This window comes from Hesperophylax consimilis, chromosome 24, assembly GCF_061612785.1.
Source record: "Hesperophylax consimilis isolate HC1 chromosome 24, BYU_Hcon_1.0, whole genome shotgun sequence".
NCBI lineage: Eukaryota > Metazoa > Arthropoda > Insecta > Trichoptera > Limnephilidae > Hesperophylax > Hesperophylax consimilis.
Genome location: NC_142859.1, coordinates 17,803,870 through 17,827,019, shown reverse-complemented (window position 1 = coordinate 17,827,019; position 23,150 = coordinate 17,803,870). Strand labels below are relative to the sequence as shown.

The following is a 23,150-nucleotide window of genomic DNA, read 5'->3' as shown; positions in this document are numbered from 1 at the left end:
CTCGGCCGATCGCTTAACAACCAGGAAACCTTTTTGGACTGAAGGCACGTGACTGTTTCTGTCACTTATATATATATATATATATATATATATATACGTTGCATAATACATTTTTCGAAGAAAGTTTCTTCTGAAAGCTTATCACTTTGTGATGTCATTATTTATTAGAATAATACACAAATAACTTTGTTTACATCACTTTAATATATATAACCTCTACATTTTAATTGAACAATGTTCACCTCATCAGGAACAAGTATACACTAAAGTCAAAAATTAAATATTGATTGAACAGTGGAAGAAGTGGGGAGGGGTAAGAGTGGGCGGAGTTTTTCAAGATCGGAGTTAAATATTGTAATTCCCAATTCTGGAAAATTCCGCCCACTCTTACCCATCCTCACTTCTTCCACTGTTCAATTGTAATCTATATTTAATTTTTTACTTTAGTATATACTTGCTCCTGATGAGGTGAATATTGTTCATGAAACATGTAGAGGTTATATATATTAAAGTGATGTAAACAAAGTTATTTGTGTATTATTTTAATGCATAATAAATAGTGACCATATATGTGACCTATCTAGTGACTTACGACTAAGGCTTAAAATACTATAACTACATAAAATAAAATAATTTTTGTTTTAGAACATGATGTATGATCAAATGCTTGAGTAAAGCGAAACCGGTCGGTTCTAAAAATTATTAAAAACTCGTAGTTTTAAAACAAAAAGTATTTTATTTTATTAAATATGTCAAACCACAAAGTGATTGCTTTCTACAATTATACTTTAACTATGTTAATAACTCATACTTTCAGAGTTTAATATGAAAAATATGTGGAAAAATTGTGTTAAAATCGAAATAGAAATCAAATCACTCTCTGAGCTTAGAAGTTTAGCGTTTCTATTTTTTGTTTATTTGTGTTTTGTGTTCTGTTTCCGGTTCAAGATGGTGGCAATGTTAATTACTGCATTTTTATTCCGCCAGAGTTAATAGGAGCGTATAATTCGTAAAGATGTCCAATCAGAATAATAAATATTATGATACCTGCGTGAAGAAAGTTTACAATATATATATTTTTCATTGAGATAATTACATTTCATACGAATTGTTCAGTTCCTATTTAGAAACACTAAAATTTTGTTTCATAAAATATTTATATTTAAGTTGGTTGGTATTTATGTAGGTATATACTAACAAATATAATCCTTTCAGTTTTTATGTATTAAATAAAGTCAAATTTTCAAAGTAATAATAAAAAACATGAGACCTATCCTGCATAATGTTGCCTTTTAATCATTGGAAACAGACTGAAACTTAACATTTTCTCAATGCTGTTATCTATATTTTTATTACGTCTCAGGGATAAAGGAATATTATTTACTTTCCTTTTAAGTTATGATATTTTGATCGATGATTTTGTTAATTAATTTTGGAAGATTTTTATTTATAATTCATTTTCATTGCATCTCATTTATTCATTTTCTGCCCTGCTACGCGACGCGCGTTATTCAATTCAATATTATAACTTCTTAAGTATAATGTAGCATTATACTCAAAAAGTAACATTATTAATGGTATTAGAACCATTCATCAAGGACCTTGGACTTATTTTCGACAGGAAACTTACATTGGAACATGACTAGGAAACCATTTCCCATAGGGCCGGGCAAATTTTAGGTTTCGTAATACGTAACACAAGGATTTTTTGACTTACTAACACATGAAGCTGCCCCACCCCCGTAACGCGAGGCCGGTTTACCGCTTAGAGGTCCCTGCCGAGGGCCCCATATGGAGTACTTAGCTAGCAGTGGTTTGAAGTCGCGACGCCTGGGTGGGAATTCAGTGCACTTGTCCTGTGCTTCGATATAAAAATTGATGTATGTAAATATTTATAATTTATTTTGACTACTACTTTGTTTCTTCCCTGTAAGCTCTATAAAGACATGAATTCCCCCCCAACCCCCTTGCTTGGAGGCTGGCAACGCCCTTGATGTCACGTAAGCTTGTATGTAAATATTTCTAGTTTTTTTTGACAACTTCATTTTTTCTTCCCTGTAAGCTCTATAAAAAAAGAGCAGCCTCCTATTCAAGGCCACGTAAGCTTAAATGTAAATATCTCTATTTTTTTTCTTCTTTGTTTCTTCCTTGTAAGCTCTATAAAAACATGAAGTTACTCCCCTAGCTAAGGGGCAGGCGACGCATTTGATGTCACGTTAGCTTGTATGTAAATATTTCTAGTTTGTTTTGACTTCTTTGTTTCTTCCCTGTAAGCTCTATTAAAAATGAAGTTGCCTCCCCAAGCTTGGAGGTTGATGACGCTCTTTATGTCATTCAAACAAATTTGCAATAATGCTCTGTTCATTATTTTTTGGGTTCATCGTATTATACGTACGGTAACTTCGATATTTATATGAGAGAACTTTTCATTTTTCTCACGTCTAGAATAAATACTCAACATAAATATATATTTATATAAATTAAATTGTATGAGATTATTCACAACACAATCAAGAATATGAAAATATTCAGGTTGAACATTTTGTCCCAACAAGAAAAGATGGCAGCCAAAAACATGGAAAAAATGTAAACATAATGTTTCATTATCTCTTTGATATTTTAATTTATTTGTTGATTATACCTTCTTCAAAGATTTAATTATCAAAATTAGGTTTTTTTTATTTATTTATTAAACTCTAAATAAAATGCATATTTTCCGCAGGAAAAACGACATTCGCCCAGCGACAGTCGACTTATATTGCTCAAAAAATGTTTAACTCGCTGAGGATTGATACCAGGAAATCCAAAACTGTTAAGCTTTATGCCACAAGTGTTCAGAATGTATTATTTATAACGGGAAGGAACTGTCGCGTCGTTCAGAAAGCCTCACATCATCAAAAGTTCATTTGCTGTATCATTATTTAAAAAAATAATTTTCTAATTCATATTTCCATTCCTTCGAAAGTTTTTTTGACTAATATTTCTGGCTTTCACTCTTTAAGGGTGTTCTAGAACATCATTTCAAATTATGGAGAGAGGAAAGATGAATTTATGTATTAATTTCGTTTTACCACTGGAGCGATTTGTTCCATATTTACACATTTTTCATGTAATTCAATAAATATCATTCCTAAAATATTAATGTGCAAAAGTATGAACTGCTAACTGCGGTTTGAAGCCAATAAATCGACCTAGATTTCGCTGTCTATCCCATATTGTTAGGTTATTTAAATTTCGTAAATTATGATAAGCGATCGCTCAAAATATTTTTGCAAACTTGCTATATATAGTATGCAAAAAATTACTCGAGTTGTTAACTGGGAAAATTTTAAAATCAAATAGAAGAATGGAGTCGATTTCAGACTAAGAAGAGACGAAATGTTGAATGGAGGGGACGCAATTCTATATAAAGCTTGAATGAAGAGAGAATATTTGATTGGAGAGGGACAGCCAAAAAATATGTGATCTTAAGATCCCACTACTTAGGGAAATTAACGGTTTACATAAAGGTTGCTTTACACACGTGCACTTTACTCAACTGAGAAACCAGTTTTAGATCTCCTTATTAGTCTAATACATAATATTTAACAAAATTGGATATTTGGGGATCAGGTGGTGAAGGCACGAAATAAAAGGCGGTGTCGAGAAGGTCACAGTGTTTATTGGTGAGTCAGTTGCCGTGACGAGGAGATGACGTAGGACAGATGTAGAATATTCCGGTTGCTGCGATGATTTGCTGGTCAAGCGCGGGTCAGTGAGTCGACGCCGGGCGCTGGTGACCGGGACTCGATGACTGTCAGGCACTGGCGATCTGGGGAATCAATACTCCAGTGCTGACGGAGGCCGAAGGTGCGGCGGACCTTGTAGGCAGTTGAACGGGAGCGGCGTAGACCAGTGAGGATGCTACGTGTCCTCGTGGTGGTCATGGTGGCATGGAAGAAGCGCTGGTCAGAGACACTGGAACCAGGGCGCTTGTAATCCGAGTAGCGCTTGCCAGGAACGGTGATCTGGACAAGGCGCTATGATGATGTCCCGATAGTGTCCATGATGGTACGGGCGAAGCCGGGTATCTCGTCCTTCGCGGGAGGCGCGGGGGCGCACCGTTTGTCACTCGTGAGATTAGTAAATCGTTGGCGGCAGATTGATGACTGACTGACTGACTCGCTGCTTCGGGCATATTTATACTACACGGCCGACGGCAGCAGTAGGTAGATGGATGGCAACTAAATCCTAGGCACTCGCACAGACTGTATGTTTCAGGAACCTTCGACAGCGCGGCGATTATGCATAGGCCGTAGACTCGAACCTTCTGGCGAGTTCTCGTAATGTGAAAGACGGACTTGCGATGTTATTGTCGTCGATAGTCAAGTAGGTGCTTGAAGTACGTAGGTTGCTCTGTTTACGATGCGATTTGGACTGCAGGTACATAATTCGGGAGTAGCTACTAAGTAGGTCGAGCGGTTTATTATTAATTAGTTAATCTAGATTTTTCTCGACGCTACAGATATAAATTTATTTTACAAGCAATAATTATTCGCCTGAAACACTCATCCACATTGAAAAATCTCCTGATAAAAGATACATGACGCCAACGGGACTTGAACCCGTGTCCTTTCGATTTCCGGTCGACAGCTTTGACCACTGAGCTATGGCAGTTTATCTCGGAAATCGAAAGGACACGGGTTCAAGTCCCGTTGGCGTCATGTATCTTTTATCAGGAGATTTTTCAATGTGGATGAGTGTTTCAGGCGAATAATTATTGCTTGTAAAATAATTGTTACCCTTTGTGCTATGCATAAAAAATCTTGTCTTAAACATTAGTTTACCAAAAAAAAAAAAAAAAAATTATTTATTCATATATTCTACACCCATACACGCTTTTACAAACATTTGATATACATAATAGTTTAGTGCAACAGTAATCAAGAAATGAAAGTGTTCTATTAGTTGTATATAAATTCAATGCAGAAGAATAGTATTATGCTTACCTTAGGTATTTATATTATTGAGTTATAGCTATAGCCTTCTTGTAACTATATTCCGTTTAGTTGAAAACATCTACAATTTCTGCGCAATTATTGCCAACTGCGTGTAATCTAGGTGCAAGTGAGTCTATATGAATCAGTCCTGATATTGTTGTTGGAATTTAAAAAAAAAATCGATCGATTATTTCCAGTTGATGTGTTGAAGATGATTAGGCTCAATAAATCAGGGCTGTCTATAATTCCAACATTTAACAGTATTTATAATTATACACACATTTTTTAACTACAGTAAGTACGGGCATGTGTGGTATTCGAAGCATATAAAAAACAACGTACAAATAAAAAATGTATCCACTTCATGTGATCAGAACATAATCATATAATTTTACAGATAGAATTTGTTATTTGCACTGCTTTGTAGTGATTTATTTTTGTGGTATTATTCGGTGTTTGCTTTGCGCCACCTCATTCTTTAGCCAACGTTTAAATGCATTACAGTGATTTAGTTTTAGGGTATTGTGCCGTGTTGTGCTACCAACTTCTCAAGGCAACGTTTCGAACATTATTACGGTGTGCATCATCAGGGCAGATGTGCAATCCTTGATTACAATGATTAAAATGATTACATATCTGCCCTTATGATTATGGACACTTTTTACGAAAATAAATCAATTAAAATAATAATTACAAATTAAATAAATAAAAATAATTAAATATACAGTTTCGTAATTTATAAAACTTACCACATACATAATTTAACTTTAACCTTTTTCAATATGCTTAATCTAAATACATTATTAATTTCACTGGAAACAATGTAACACATCTGGATGCCTTTATACAGTAATTAATTCTGTGCTTTTTTATTCGTTCAATAATTTATATGTGGAATTCTTTATTTTCATTTAATTTGTCTCTAAAGTAAGTTGGTTAGATAAAAATTAAAACGGTTTAGAAAATTATTGGGTTTACACTCATTATATCTAATACCTCAGCATTTTTTGTATTAATTAGATTTATAAGCTTTGATGAGTTGAGTTTAAAATATAATTTTTTTTACTACTACTACGATAATTTAGAACAACCTGCCAAAGTTACTACATTTTACCATTGGACTCCATGTAAAGGTTAATTATTACGTCTAACATGACAATTAATATTCAAGTAAAGGTTATTGATGAAGAGGTATAATTGAATTCGGTTTGGTGTTCAGAAATATTAAATTGAATTAATATCACAAGGTAGGTTGCTATTCCTGAAATAAACTGAAATATAATAAAAATTATTAAATAATTCGTTAGTATATATGTGTAAAAATAATAATATATGAATGTAAACATAATAATATATGCGTGTAAACATAGTAAAAAATGTTTTGCTTTAGGTGAACTATTCCGTAATGACTGTATAACTTGACAAATAACATTTATCCACGTAGATAGGCCAATTAATTTTAGTCGTAGAGGGAATCAATCTAGTAAACTCTCGTTTCAAAGTACAGTCAAATAAAACTCATTGTTCATTTTAATTCATTGTTAAAAATTTTCTGAACAAGAAGATCTTAAACAGGGTGTCCGGTAGTAAAGTGCAAAAACTTCGGGAGGTGATTCTACATGACGGTAGAAGACAATTTTTTTTTGAAATTCCGTCATTTATTTTCCCATTCAAAAATATTTTTCAGCAGAAGAATATTTATTTTTGCTTATAAAGAATTTAAATTTTCAACCTACAGAATAAAGAACTAACACGAAATGTGAAAAATAAATAAATAATGAAAAAAATCAAAACTTCTTTTAATGTTTCTTTCGTGTAAGTATTAGAAGAAAAAAAACCCTTTACATTCGATTGTTAGACTCTTATAAAGTAAATATGTTTTAATTATAATTAGAAATATGTACTTTTATGTTTATTTAAATAAATACCTTTTATATTTTAATGAAAAATTCAAAAAAGACCGGTTGTTTCTCAGTGACATTTTGCAAGGACATCACATGCGTCGGAAGTGTTTATATAATAATGCACGCCATCCTGAGTGTGTGTTGTTTAGGTTGACTTTAATTAAGCAAACCTTTGCCTACATTGTTAGTAAAGAATATTAGTTCAAACCTGGAAAAGCAGTGAGTAGTCGATAGAAAACATCCCACTGGCTGTAAGCGTCACTTTCTTATGCAGAAGTTGATATGAAAATACAAGCACCTGTCGGTAAAAAAAAAACTTTTAATAATTTACCATAAGCAAAGGGTAAAATTTATTTATAAGCAACTAGCTCGTTTTATGGGTGATCTTTGAGTACAATTATGGGTAGACTTAGAATTATAATAGAGTGTACAATAATTACTTTTACTGTTGCACTGCCGGTACACGTTAACTAAAGAAAGTTTACTGATAAATAGACATGAAACTAATAAAAATTCAGACAAGTTGGTATAATTATGTTATCTCTTTCACGCGTTTGGACATACGTTAATTACAAAAATGAAATAATTTTTATACACTTACAGAATCATTCAGCTCTTTCTCTGTAGAATACATTGAGATGTATTGTAAAATTGCTCCAGTTTTACCAGACTGTAAACAATACAAAAAATTACGTAATATCTAAAGATATAATTATTTCAACTGCGTTTAATTGTCATGGCAACGTTCTAAGAACGGTCTGTATTTGAGAGTTTTATAAAAATAAATTATGTAAATTTAACATTTTTGCAATCTCACCTCGTTTTTAAGCCCCTCACTGTTCATTACTAGAAAGTAAAGTATGATAAGACTTTCCCAGCCTCGCATAATGATCATGGTACACATTATTGGATACGTTTTTATCGTTATAATAGTACCTTTCGATGTGAATCCGAACAGGGGAAAGTACAAACATATAAACGACTGCATAAAGCAAAATAACACATTTAACGCAGTTTGAATACCAATATTTTTTTTCATATCAGAAGTCAAAGTGCACAGCTCATAATGCAGATCCATATAAACCGCCATCTTCGATGCAGTTTTCCATGCACATTTAGGAGTGATAAAATTTGCTGAGAATTGCTCCAGATCTTTAAGGTGGTTACCTGGCTTTGCCTTAATCTCATTGATCTGTTCATTGAGGTGTTTAAATCTGATTTTTAATGAGTTCAATAAACAGACTTCTTCCACTAGACTTACAAGCATCAAATGACCGGCAAAGAATCTATTATCCCAACTGTAAAGACAGATTATTGGCGAGTCATTACAGAACTGCATGCAGTATGTTACAAAATGCAGTATCCAAAAAGCATTCATAGCTAAAACCGACCATATTATAAATTTTCTTTGCGTTTTGTTGTCGATTTTCTTCCCAGTCAATGAAAAATGTTCATCAAATTTATCAAAAGATTCTATCATCTTTAACTGCTTTCCTGTATTTTTCCACGAAGAAATTGATATAATAGTGATCGTAAACATCTTGATGATGCAGTCAAAGGTTAGAATTTTTATTTCCAAGTCCATTCGAATGACACTCTTCCATCTTTGATACATTTCGATGTATTTATATCCACACCAGACCGCTCGTATAGCGGCAAAAATTATCCAAGGAATACTGTAATTATTTATGTGGCATTTAATATCAATTCTTTTGAAAATGCCATTAAACTTTATGGGATTTACACAAAGTCCCATCAGTCGTCTGAAAATTACTATCGGCAAAATAACTTTTTGAAATTCACTCATTTTGTGTCGAAAACTTGTTTGTTTTTCAAAAAGTAAACTTGAATAGGTTTTATGTAAAATCTTGGAATGTTATTTAACAGTTCGTGAAATTAAATGGATTATCCAAAAGCTTCTCGAACGAAATACGAAGTCAATCAGTGAAATATTGAACGTCGTTTCTGATAGAGATAACTAGTATATAATTTATTTGTCAATCACTTATTTCTAAAAAGAAGCGTAGAATACTTAATAATCACTTTGACATTTCCGTGAAATGCCGTTATATATTTTGAATTAAACTCACACTCAGAGTGGTGTGTAATATGGTAGTACCAGGGCTTACCAAAGTGGGGTTATTTATTTCAATTCAATTTTATTATTAATTTTTTAAACTTTGCAAAATTGATCGTGTTAATTAATTTTTAAAGGCAGCTTCATTGATTGAATGTCCGTATCCGAATAAATTTAATTCAAAAACAAGATTGCTTTCTCCACCAGGATGACCATTTTAAGTTAGTCCAGCAGGCTCAGAGTCTATGTTTTCGGTGACGAAGGTAACCATTGGAAACAAAAAAATGAATGCACACAATGATGGTCGAGTTTTAGAACCATCCTCAAATAAGTCTGAAGAAATGTTTAGCAATGTGTATATCTCTTCTGATACCTAAATAGTTCATTTCGAGCTTTCCCAAAAGAAATTTGGTACTGTAGAGACATCGGTAGTAGCCATACTAATTTGGAAAAATACTATTATTGGTATGGACTCCAAATTACTCACTTTCAAGTGTCCTGATTAACGAATAGAATAAAATTACGAAAATCCGGTTATACCTGAAATCCCTTGCAGTGTGTAGTACAATTCAAGGAATGCAAATTTTTTCAATAGTATTTCCCAATCATAATATTTTTTTCATGTATTTATTTGTACTGGGTTTTTACAGATGCTCTCACTTATTGATTATAACAATCGAATTATAAAAACTCACTTAATACACAAATAGGTTTATCAATTATAAATATCTACTCAGATATTAGATACCTTAATTTTTACACATCGTAATAAAAATTCAAAAATAAAACATAATTACAAAATTATACGAAAACTCACTCAAAAGACAAAAGAGACACACTTAGAGACGCAAGTAAATTATCAGTGCAACATATTTTTTAACAACGGCAGAACATTTTTTCTGAATCCGTTTGAATTATCGACGAAAATTTCTACTTGAGCACACACTATCTTATTATATAATCGTCACATGGCTAAAATAAATAATATTATTTTTCAATGTATTCACGTGAAGCATGCCATGGGAATTGGAAACATTTGTTTCAATAAATTCTACATTTCTCTGCAACCTTCCAAAATTACCGACGGTATATGTAATTAATAACTTTAACCATATAATTAATATCCAAGTGTAGATTAATGAAGACGAGATATATTCAATGTTGTTTGGTGTTTGAAACATTAACTTGAATTAATATCACCAGGTAGGTTGCTATTCCTGAAATAAACTGAAAAATAAGAGAAAAATTATTAAATATTTCGTTAATATATTCGTGTTAACATAATAAACAATATAAATCTATCATTAGAGAAATTTCTTAGTGGCTGTAAAACTTGACAAACAACATTAAGCCTCTTAGGTATTTTATGTAGTCATTGATTAATCCACACATCCCATAATTAATAGACCAATCAATTTTAGTGGTAGGAAATCATTCTAGTAACCTCTCGTTTCAGAGTACAGTCAAGTAAATCTCAAAACGATTTTAATCACTGCCATCATTATTAATACAGGTCTTCCAAATATTTACCTATATTAATTTACCTTTACCCATTTAGGCAATTATTCGGGAAAGGTAAAGTTTTACCCGAACAACTGTGATTCTTATAATGCCTAAATTGAACATTTTATTATTCATTCACTCCTTCTTGTTCCGTGTTTTAACAATATATACACACCCTCTCTCTGTAAATGACCTAATATCTACCTATCAAATGTAACTGTTGTTAGTATCACTTAAACTGGGCGAAGCCTATCTATGTGCAGCACGCAGGGCCTAGCAGCAAAAAACCCGTGTGGCGGGTTTTTAACTGCTAGTCTTTATTAATGCAAGTCATTCTGTGGAAACTGCACTGACACTTAAAGAGACATATGTTCGGACTTCTTGCTCTAGGTTTTACTGTTTTTATTATTATTGTTAAATATTTCCCAACTGCTCCCAACCGTCTAGAGCTAGTGAGACTATGGCATCCCCAATTGAGGTATGTTATGAGGCTGAAAGTAATGGGGAGGGAAAGATGATGAGGAAGAGGATGGTGAGAAAGGAGCTGGCTATTCAGATCTTGTCACCAAATACGGCAAAAGCCATTTCACAAGGGCGATACTGAGATTCTTCCACTCTGGAACGTGCTGCAAATATACTATATATTATTGTAAAATAATATTTTTGTGAAATAACTAAAATTAATCAAATAAAATTTACTTGCGCACGCCGAGATTTTAACCCACGACCTTCAGCTTGCTATTCGGGAGCCTTACCTCTCAACCACGGAGGCCGTCATAATATTTATAGAGGTAGTTTTTTTTCCTTTTTAAAGTGAAAAGCACCCTTTGACAAACTATATGAGTAATATTGTAAAATTTTTTAAAAATGTTGTTTTCCCTCAAAGAACCACTTTTTTCTATTTAGATATAACTAAATAATGTAAATATGTTCAAAATCAGTTAACGATAATTAATTTAAAGTCTTGACATGAACACAGTACTCACATATTATGTATTTCTTGTACACAATATTAACAAAACAATCAAACATGTTTATCGAATTCAGAACAATAAAACAAGAGTGACATGTTAAAAAATGGTTTTTACAATAAAAAAGTCTTATTAAGGCACGAGCGAGATTAAATACCGGATGTTTCTCAGTGACATTTAATAAGTGTATACATATAAATGCACGCATTTCTAAGTGCGTATTGTTTGGGTTAAGGCGATGCCATACGTAGTAATGCAAAAACGTGTGTTTTTGGTTTGAAAATTCGGTCGCCTAGTAATTTTTCAGATGCTTTAATTAAATACTTCGAGTAGAATACATCTTGGCCTTTGAAACAACCGAGTGTTTTTTATATAAGTCTTTTTATAAACCCAGAAAAAAATAATGTATAGGCCTATGAAAACTGCTTTAAAGTTCACAATCTCCTATTTACGAACCCATTTTCGGTTATGATTATATTGTATAATGTGACAAATTAAGTTATTTATAAAGCGATCTCAAAAAAATTAAAAATTGTTAAAAATTAATTAATTTATGCCTGAACATCCACAAAATAAAATAAAAGGCACTTTTTTGCCATTTATTTTTCTTGCATAAATCAAAGCAGGCGGATGGTGTTAAGCGGGAATTTAAACTTTATCGCCATCTACGTAAGGGTTGTTATTGATAGCCGCTTAATTTAAAATATTACACGACGTAGTGCATCGCCTTAAACAATTCTATGTCTACATTAACATAAACCACACAGTACCAACCTGGAAAAGCAGTGAGTAGTCGATAGGAAACATCCCACTGGCTGTAAGCGTCACTTTCTTATGCAGAAGTTGATATGAAAATAATAGCACCTGTCAATAAAAAATTAACAAAAAACATTTTATTTGCAAATGATCCTTAAGACCTAGTATAAGCACAACTAGAAAAACTCTCAGTAAAACCCGAATTGTGTCTCCCTTAGTATTTATATCGATTACCCTAGATAGAGCATTCTTGTGTACTTTAAAGCACAAACTGATTAATAGTCGTCTTATCTCCTTTTGTGTTATTGTGAGATATATGATTTAAATGGTGTTAGAAAGTGGCAATACCACAATGTACATTTAAAGTTTTTGCATTCAACACTAACCAAATAATTGTAATATATACCAAAAACGATGATTAATCGACGACCATTGCTCGCATGTTTGCGAAAGATTCTTCAAAGTTTGTGAATCATTTTTGGTGTTAAAAGGGGTTTTGATATGTTTTTAAGGAGTGTAAAAATTTTTTATCGAAGGAACTTGAATGTTAATGTGATTACCACTGCACATAAGACAATAATATGTTGTATGGATAAGGAAGGATTCACCATTAGGAAAAATGGCACTTGTTTTCTTCCTGTTTATCCTCCTCAGGGATCACGGCGGTGGCACTGAACACAAAGCGGTTTTGCATGAGATCGGCGCGAATGTTAAATTAATAAAATAAGAAAGATAAGATCTCGCACGGATGCGGTTTATAGTGAGCTATGCGGGTTATTGTAACAGACTGACTGAAATGTGCACAGAAAAGTGCAGGGATCGAATGAAGGTAGGACAAAGGACAACGATATTATCTCAGTACAGTGGTCGCAGGTATGTATATGTGTGTGCCTAAGATGTATGTGTAATTTAATGCATATTGGCGTAACAAATTTTTATTATTTTTAAATAAAAATAAATAATTAAGTGTCAAGAACTGGACAAACCTACCCCATCAACCCGTGCCCCTTTCTCCTAATCACCAAACATAGCAAAATACTTCGGGTGACCTACGGCTGAGGTTTATGTTTTCAAATTAATGATTTTTGTAGCAGCGGTACCCACACCCGCCTCACGAATCAAATAATCTTTTTTTATTTAATTTGAAATTTTAATTACATGTATGTCTGTTTTTAATGTGGAGTGTTGGTGCTGCCACCATGTGACAAACCTCAGACAAGCCATCGTTGCATTATTATTTATGTTGTTTAATTAGTGTATAGTTTTGTGATCAATAAGCAAGCTAATGATTATCGAGCATTTTTCATTTGTAACATAACCCTACCTTTTGAGGCAAATTTCTGATTACGGGGAGTTGTAAATAAAATCGTAAATAAAGTTGTAAATAACTCACCATAGTAATATTAAAATCTGAAATAACATTATTTCATTTTGGGATACGTTAAAAAACAGCGAAATTATTATCTGCCGGGAAAACTAGGGATTAACTATTAATACTCATCGGTTAGTAGCGTGCAGCCCATTTAGGCTGAAAAGCTGCAATATTGGAAATGCTTTTTTTCTAATACAATTACTTTTTATAATACAATTACTTTTTATAATACAATTACTTTTTATAGTACAATTACTTTTTATAATACAAATTACTTTTTATAATACAATTACTTTTTATAATACAATTACTTTTTATTATACAATTACTTTTTATAATACAATTACTTTTTATAATACAATTACTTTTTATAATACAATTACTTTTTATAATACAATTACTTTTTATAATACAATTACTTTTTATAATACAGTTACTTTTTATAATACAATTACTTTTTATGCATTATCGTTCTATCCTATCTCTTCATCTTTGGCAAATATCTAATATATAATTGTTTGTGTTTTCGTGTACGACATTAAAACAATTAGGTACACAACAATTTTGTTCATAGTAATATAATCATATAATATCCATACACTTACCGAATCTCTAAGTTCTTTCTCTGTAGAATACATTGAAATGTATTGTAAAATTTCTCCAGTTTTGCGAGACTGTAAACAAAATAGAAACAAATCTCATATTTATAATCCATATAAATATATAACAAAATCCGTATAGACTAAAAATAAAACCGGACCGATTTTGCTAAAAATTTCAAGGTTTATTCTTACTAGGGCCTGGAGGTCTAGCTCGGACTATCGATAAAGCCTTATGTCAACTCAAAATTGAATAAATTCATGATCTATGGTCAGTTAGAAATATTCCATAGCACCTAGCACGGTCAACTATTGATAAGAAATCCCGCTGTCAGTTAAATTTGGGTGAATGTTAAAATACGCAACTCTGTTTTAATAATATCGTTCTTTGTGCAAAATTACTGGTTTATTAATGAACGGAGGCAGATTAACGAAGTTCGTAGAATTGAAAGAAGTCATTTGTGTGATCAATTAAATTCTTTCGAACAGGAGAGACGAAATTCAGACACTCGTTTCATATATCTCTTATTATAGCTAAAGATCTCACTGACCAACTCAGTTGTGAACAAAGACCTCATTAACTAATCAACTCCTTTTAAGTGCCTAAAAGTAAAATAATACTGACTATCAATGCATATTTAGGTTAGTATTTCAATTCAACATTTTCAGTTTATTTATATTTTTACGGAACTGTATGACGTTTGACCTCAAATACCTCCAGTGTTGCCGGTAATAATAGTAATAACTTTAACTTATCGGATCGATAAGCGGAATCGATGATATTGCATAGCATTACCTGGCACGATCGAACTCTTAATGCTGGCAATACTGGCGTATATGTGTGTTAATGTTAAAAATTAAAATAATTTAACAATGTTGAATTGAAATTCAATTCAATTTGAATAACATCAATATACATTGCCAATTCGCATGTACTTTTTGACAGTAAAAAGGGAGTTAATTGGTTCATATGTCTTTAATTATCGAAGACAATATTAGCGATTTCTAAACGAAAATCTGAAATGATTTTATTCGGTATTCAAACATTGATCCTCAAAATCTCAGTTTCATAAAAATGGTAGATAACATTTTGACGTTCATAGGGAACAGTTTACCGGCACCGTGATTGGTAAAAACGGCATAGTGGCGAAAATGTAATGACAATGAACGAAAGTACAATGGCGGTGTATCAACAGCTCCTTTGATTATGTGAGCAAATGATTATTTGGAAAAGCCTTGCGAATCCGATTTAAATTTCTTAAATTTTAAATTAAAGCCAATTCTATTTCAAAAGAATTTAAATTGCATTAGCATGGCTTCGCCCATGATGTGCCACGATCAGCTGTGGATGCGGCGCCATTTTGTAAGGAACTGCGCATGCGCAGATATATGGTACAGACAAAATATATACTACTGTCGGTGACAGCCCGTGTCTGTGACGACACGACACGCTATGATGTGAACGTCTTTATAGATAATGTATAAACTAATTGTGCCGTGTCTGGTACGCTACTTGTCTGGCACGTTACGTGCCGGTAGATGTAAATAGACCTCAATACGTACCAGGCGGAACCGCTAGTGCGATGATCTTCTCACCTTTGTGATGTTTGGGGGCGGTGCCTGGAACGGCGAGACCCAAACGGTTGCATTGGACATTTCCGGGTTTGGCACCGAGGACTTGTCGACAAACTGCCTCCTTACAGACTTCCCTTATTCTTGTGTATGTACATTGCTTTTTGAGGGGAAGGTCGATTCGAACGGTTTGCCGATGGTTTCATCTCTTCCACTCACTCATAAATGCTGGCGTCTCACAGGGATCGGTTCTGTCTACAACTTTGTTTTTGGTGCACATCAATAACCTTTTGTCGTGTCCACCAATTCATTGCTACACAGATGGCAGTACAGTCCATAGTAGTTTTTTTGTTTGACAAGCCCCCAAAGGATACACAAACTCCAACAGCTCGGTAGGCTTCGAAGCAGAGCATGATTTTGAAAATTACCTCGAGAGGGTTTCCTCTTGGGGTAAAAATAATCTAGTCGAATCTGTGTTTAATGTTCTAATGTTTCATAAACCAAGTCATGTCTGATTACGTCTAAAATGGATTAAAATGACTGATCTTTCCAACATGCCTTCCATCGGCATGCTTCAAAGTGACCATCTCAGACACGGAGACTCCGTATAAGTCAGAGTCAAGTTAGCCTTCCAGAAGCTGGGTGTATTTTGCAGGGCCAGCAGATACTTCAATAGTACACAACTGCTGACCCGGTACAAATCTCAAGTGCACCCCAGTTGAATTTGGCAGCCACCTCTGGTCTGGAGCCCCGAATTACCTAAAAAACCTTGGCTCTGTGCAGAAACGGGCGGGCCGTTTTATAGATTCCTCTATCTTAACAATGAATTGCAATCTTTAGAGCACAGGCATCAAGTATGTGTGCCGTCCTTGTTCTACCGGTATTACATTGAGAATTCATTTACAAGAACTAGCGTCATTGATTCCTTCGGCACAGTTTCATAATCATGAAACACGCCAAACGTGCGCCCAACATTTGTATACTGTACATTTTTTGTCACATGAGAACGGGTCGCTTCTACGACTCGTCTTTGAGTTCAACAGTAACAATATGTTTTACAATAGTGAATGGTATAAAAAGTCGGATACACTTAAGTGGTAAAATGTGACATATGTGATGAATGTAAGAAGGGGTGTAAGGTGAATGTCAATGATGCTCGAGGAAGACATGACACGATCAAATGAAACAAATACCAAACTAGTAAACTTAAGGAATAAGTAAACTTTTTCATTTTTGAACAATAATAATATTAGGAACATTCAAATTCATAACCTCAAAACATTATTCCAAACCGAACATAACCCCAAGGTACATAACGTCCTCTAGTATTATCATAATTTCACCAATGTCAAAATTTTAATTTCAACTTGAACAGGAACGGTCTGTATTTGAGTGCTTTCATAAAAATTCCTGCTGTAAATTAAACATTTTAGCAATCTTACCTCGTTTTTAAGCTCCTCACTATTCATCACAAGAAAGTAAAGTATGACGATACTCTCGCAACCTCGCGTAAAAAGTATGGTACATACAATTGGATTCGTTTTTATTGTCATAATAGTACCCATCGATGTGAATCCGAACAGCGAAAAATACAAGCAGGTAAACGACTGCATAAAGCAAAACAACACGTTTAACCCAGTTTGAATACCGAGGTTTTTTTTCACATCAGAAGTCAAAGTGCACAGCTCATAATGCAGGTCCATATAAACCGCCATCTTCGATGCATTTTTCCCTGCACATTTAGAAGTGGTAAAATTCGCTGAGAATTGCTGCCGATCTTTTACAGTGTTAAATTGCTTTGCGTTCATCTCACTGATCTCTTCATTGAGGTGTTTAAATCTGATTTTTAATGCGTACAATAAGCTGATTTCTTCCACCAGACACACAAGCATCAAATTACCAGCATAGTATCTAATATCCCAACTGTAAAGAGAGAATATCAAAGATTCATTGCTGAACTGAATGCAGTATGTTACAAAATGTAGTATCCAAAATGCATTCATAGCTAAAACAGACCATATTATAAATTTGCTTTGCGTTTTGTTGTCGATTTTCTTCCCAGTTAAGAAAAAATGTTCATCGAATTTGTCAAATGATTCTATTATCTTTAATTGCTTTCCTGTATTTTTCCACGAACATATTGATATAATACTGATCGTTATTGTCTTAATGATGCAGTCAACGGTCAGAAGTTTCATTTCCAAGGCCATTTGGATGACATTCTTTCTTTTTTGATATAGTTTAATGTTTTCATATCCACACCAGAGTGCTCGAACGACAGCATATATTATCCAAGGAATGCTATAATTATAAATATGGCATTTAATATCAATTCGTTTCAAAATGCCATTAAACTTTAAGGGATTTACACAAAGACCCATCAATCGCCTAAAAATTTCTATCGGCATTATGACTTTTTGAAATTCGCTCATTTTGCGTCGAAAACTTGTTTGTTTTTCAAAGAGTTGTAAGTGAAATTAAATGGTTTATTCAAAAACCAAATGTTTCTCGAGTGAAAATCAGAGTCACTCTGAACGTAAAATGAACTTTTTTGGAAAAATATTTACTTTTTCCCATGAAATTGTTTTGGAAAAACCTAACTTGAATATACTTTACTTGTCAATCACTTATTTCTTAAAAGAAGCGTAAAATACGTAATAATCACTTTGATATTTCTTTGAAACGCCATAATATATTTTGTGTTAAAATCATATTTCAGAGTAGTGTGATACGATTTAACCAGAGCTTCCCAAATTATGGGACATTAAATTTCTGTTAGTGTGATGGCAGGTTATCTGGAAGCTAATGGCGGTGTGGTAGTCATTTACAAGATATGACATCTACGTGATGCTATTTTAAGATATTAAGTATTTTTAAGGCATTTTTTAAAAAGCATTTCACAAATTATATGCTAGTTGGAGTGTCAATTATTGAAGAGTTTTAAAATTAACGAAGAAACAAAAATGCAAACTTATTTGTAGAAAAACGAAGATTTTTTTGTTTGTAACCTAAATTTATTTAAAATGATTCTCCTATTAACGTGTTTATCTCCACTTACTTTTAACTGAATAAGATTTAAAAAAAGTTTTGCTGTTAAATTTCAGATAGGCTGTATACGACAGAAAGTTGAAAAGAGTGGTTAACTCAAGTTTTGAAGGTGGAGTACTCGTGCCTAATTATTTTTATATGTCAATTAAAATATCATTTTGGTCAAACTAGAACTGATTCCAGAGGCTATCACATTGTCTTATGGAATAATGTTTATTGCAAGTGTAAGGATTTTTTTTTTCGTTTTATAGCATTTTAATTACGGTGATCGCAATAAGCAAATCAAGAGTGGATTGTGAAATATTAATCGTGAACTTTGAAGTTGACACAACTATTGTTGGAGATGGTGAACGTGGAGTAAGGAAGGAATCCGACTTACCTCTTTGATGTTCTTTAAAGATGATGATGGTATGATTTCACTCACAGGAGATATGATTTCAGGCACAAGCTTCCATAACATCCAGGTTGGATACGAAACACACTGAGGGAACGGAATATGTTCACTGCACAGGCTTTCTACTCTGAGTCGATATTAATAACAGCACTAATAATAATAGATGTTCATCAAACGGGCTCCTTTAATAAAACTGGTTTGATAGTCACTTTTATTGTTGTAAAATGTCAAACACACACGTGGGTATAGTCAAATAATGATAGGTACTTGTGGGTAAAAATGGGATGGAAAAAAATGCAAGGACATTGTAAAAGGAAGATTAGTTGTTGCGTCATTTACAAATAAACTTTTATAAAAATACTTTTGTAATTAGACAAAAATTGGCGGCTATCATGACCAGGATCTCACCAGCGCCACCGGTTGATTGGAGCGATCAAAATCGTATTCTATTGTGTTTAAAGTGGTGAAATTGTGAAATTAGTTTAACAAGTTTTTCTAAATGTACATTTTAATATACCTAACTCCGTCCCTTAAACAACCATAAATCATAAAACTAAAGAAGATTATCTTTTTGTTATACTGGGATGTATTTGGAAACAGTGACAAAATTGTTGAAGTGACAAAAGTCATCCGGGTGCGCTTGCCCTTACACTCACAGAAAATTGGATGAAAATAAAATTATGATATTATTTCAGTACTTCATGAAAATTATGTTTTGACTAAAACAAATATGTATCAACTTTCTACACAAATTTTATTGCCAATCAATCATTTTCTGGCGCGCTATTTTCAAAAGATCTTTACTACTTACCTGTGTAAACACAGGTTAGTAGTATTTGCTCATTCCTTCCCGTTTAACTTCGCACGTTGAATATTTACACCACTGAATAAGCAAAATTAAGTTCTAATTTGTACTCTTCGTAAAACAAACTGATTTTGAGGGTTAAAAAAAAGTTTCAGAAGCTCCAATAAATCTGGGTGTAAAAAAATATTAGATTTTAAATGAATATTTCTTTACTTTATTATGTAAGTCTTGCATAGGTACTAACTCTAGAAAATTGTTTTGTTATCTCTCATTTTTATTTGAGAAGGTATATACTTAAAAGTGAAAAGTTTTGAATAAAAAAACAGGTTATTTTTATTAGATTCAACGAAAATAATTATTTATTTATTTGTAAAAAAATGTGTGGTTATGTGGTTCAAGAATGCCCGCTTTATTCATTCCCCGGTGGGATTGATGAGGTCCACAAGCTGACTCACTGACCTAGATTTTCCCCTAAAGTTTATTGATTAGAGATGAAGTTTTGTTGCGTCTTAAAACTAATTTAAGGTACATGATACAATCCATTTTCGTGCATTAGTTTACCATTGTATATGTTACTTCTGTCCTGGTATTTCAAAAGGTTACTGGTAAGAATGTCTAAAACCTTTGTCTATAGAATGTTTAAATACATTGGTGTGTTGTGTTAATCTTGACGGCATGTGAATTTTCATTGGATTGTTGAGCCCTGGCGAGTCCAGACCATTATTTAGAAATTTAAATGGCAAGATTTGAGCAAAAATTAGGGAGTTAATGCTATAAAATTTTACAAATTCGGTGTAACTTGAAAAGTGTACGTTAACATTATAATTTATGGTTCCGTTTACGAGTAATTTATGATTAGCTGTAATTTTTAAAAATATTTAATTCACGTTTATGTTTTATACTTGATGCCCTCATACTTGGGCGGTACATAAAATCTACAAGAAATATGTGTTACCAATATATTAAACTTTCACAAAGGGTTGCAAAAAATTGGTCTTAGCTCGAGTGTACGGAGATAGCTTACTGATAAGAAATGTAGGTAATTTATTAAAAATCTGATTATTCGTTTCCCTGTTAAAAACGGGACAGTATGCCTATTACGAATGAATTGAAAAATTTCATAACAAACTATCAGTGAAGCACGAACATATGAATACGATTATATTTTTAAAAATTATGACATTTTCGCAACTTGTCAATTATATTTATTCGGACAAGACCACCTAAGTAAACAAGTCTTCAGATATATTCTGGTGACTAATAATTTACTAAGAAATGGTCATGCAGTCATATTTTTAACAATATTAAGATTTTGAAAAAGGAGTACTAATTTTTCTCCGAGTGGAGGAGGTGGTAGAAGTTGTTTATTGTTTACTGTTTCTTTACATTGTATTATTGTTTATGTTAGAAGTTTTTACCTCTCTACGAAAAGCCTTTATTGAGGTTAATAATTTCACAAAATAATAAAAAATGGGACAAAGACTATATATTGGGAGAACATTAATGATTTTTTTATAAATTGGGTAACTACGTGGCTAATTCCAGCCAATTCATTATAATATAATGTAGTAAGCATGTAAGATGACCAAGTGTTAATATTTAACAAAATACACTATTAATTTTAAAAGCACCAAAATGAAAGATAAAAAATATATATTTATTATAAATGGAGAAGGATGAAACAATATACATATACAATATATTATGCCATTAATTTAAAAAGGACGAAGATGAAAAATAATGTTGGCAATCCTCGGCTAGCACAAATAATTTAACATTCTTTTTAAAAGTACACAAGGAATAAGACGTCTTAAGTATTTAGTACATATTATGGAAGGCTATGAAGAAGTAAATGAAGGATTGGAAATAAAGTATTTTGCTTTTTTTATAGTATATTTAAGTATAAGTGGATAAACAGGTCTTTAAAACACGCGCGATTTTTCGAGCACGACGGCGTAGCCGAGTGCTCGAAATAAAGCAAGTGTTTTAAAGACCAGTTATCCACGAATACTTTACGCTATTTTTTTTATTGGTACACTTTGAAAACATAAATATTGATATTATTATTAAAAATTTGGAAATAAGAACTATTAATGAATTCGTGATGTGACATCACAATATCTTTTGTCATGGAAATGAAAAACACAATTGACATTTAGACTTCACATTTTGTTGATTTGTTGATGTTGCCATGGTAACTTTAAAAAACGCGCGTTCCATAAAGTGCGATTTAAACACGCTAGAGCGTACTTTAAATGAGTAAAAAAGGGCACCAATAACAAAAAATATTTTATGCACATTTGTTAAGCGGAAAACTTTAGTACTCTTCAAATTTTTGAATCAAGAGTATTATAAAGATAGAATATCGTGGTTCAACCTAAATTGCAGAAAAAAATCACGCTTTCGTTAAGTTCCATATTTGGTGCATTCTAAAGGTTTCCGTTTTATGGAATAACAAAAGTTTGTTTGAAAACTTTCCAAAGATGAAAACGAACAGTACATGGGAAAAAATAATTTAAGAAATATTTCAATTTTGACATTGAAATACATATGAGATCGACGAATATGACGATGAATTACAAGGTCCAAATGGTTAAGACTCTGTCCCGGTAAGACGAGAGATACTGGGTTCAATTCTTAGTTGTGACGGTTATTTTTTTTTCTGTTTCTTGTTCTGTTTCATGCTTCGTTTAGATTTGTTTGTATAACTTCTTTTTCAATAAAATGAACAGTATTTGTTGTTTTGACCAAGTTATTTTTTTATACTTAAGAATTTTGAAAATCGGGACATTTAGTAGTTGGATCTTGGAGATATAAAATTTTTGCCAGCGGCTCATTGCTTTTTACGATCTATGATTTTTTTATTAAAAAAACACAGTTTGAGAAAATACAAATAGATTGGTGTCACCACCGTTTTCAAAGTTTACCACATCGAACTGTTACCCTACTTCTGAACCCTCGCGATCAATTTTAAAATGAATAAATTGACCCTGCGATTGATTGAAAATGATTGATCATCACTACCCATAAATTCACTGAGTCAAAAGTACTTTTAAAACTGAAGGACCACAAAATATTCATAATGTCAAATATTAACAAAAATCCTAAAACTTTATAGCGAACCATTATTTTTTGTGTAACTACATAATATTTCTTAGTAAATTTACTCG

At 32.6% G+C, this 23,150-nt stretch overlaps 1 protein-coding gene across 1 annotated transcript in view; it reads right to left on the bottom strand.

The window, feature by feature from the left end:
* Nucleotides 1–10,115: 10,115 nt before the first annotated feature.
* Nucleotides 10,116–23,150, bottom strand: part of LOC149412005 (putative gustatory receptor 28b) — a 101,768-nt gene continuing 88,733 nt past the window's right edge. The window contains exons 2-5 of the mRNA XM_089646288.1: nt 17,518–17,656; nt 14,168–14,236; nt 12,209–12,298; nt 10,116–10,187 (exon numbers count right to left, since the gene is read on the bottom strand). Of these exons, the coding sequence (XP_089502414.1) occupies nt 10,116–10,187; nt 12,209–12,298; nt 14,168–14,236; nt 17,518–17,656 (370 nt within the window). The remainder of the gene's footprint in view (nt 10,188–12,208; nt 12,299–14,167; nt 14,237–17,517; nt 17,657–23,150) is intronic.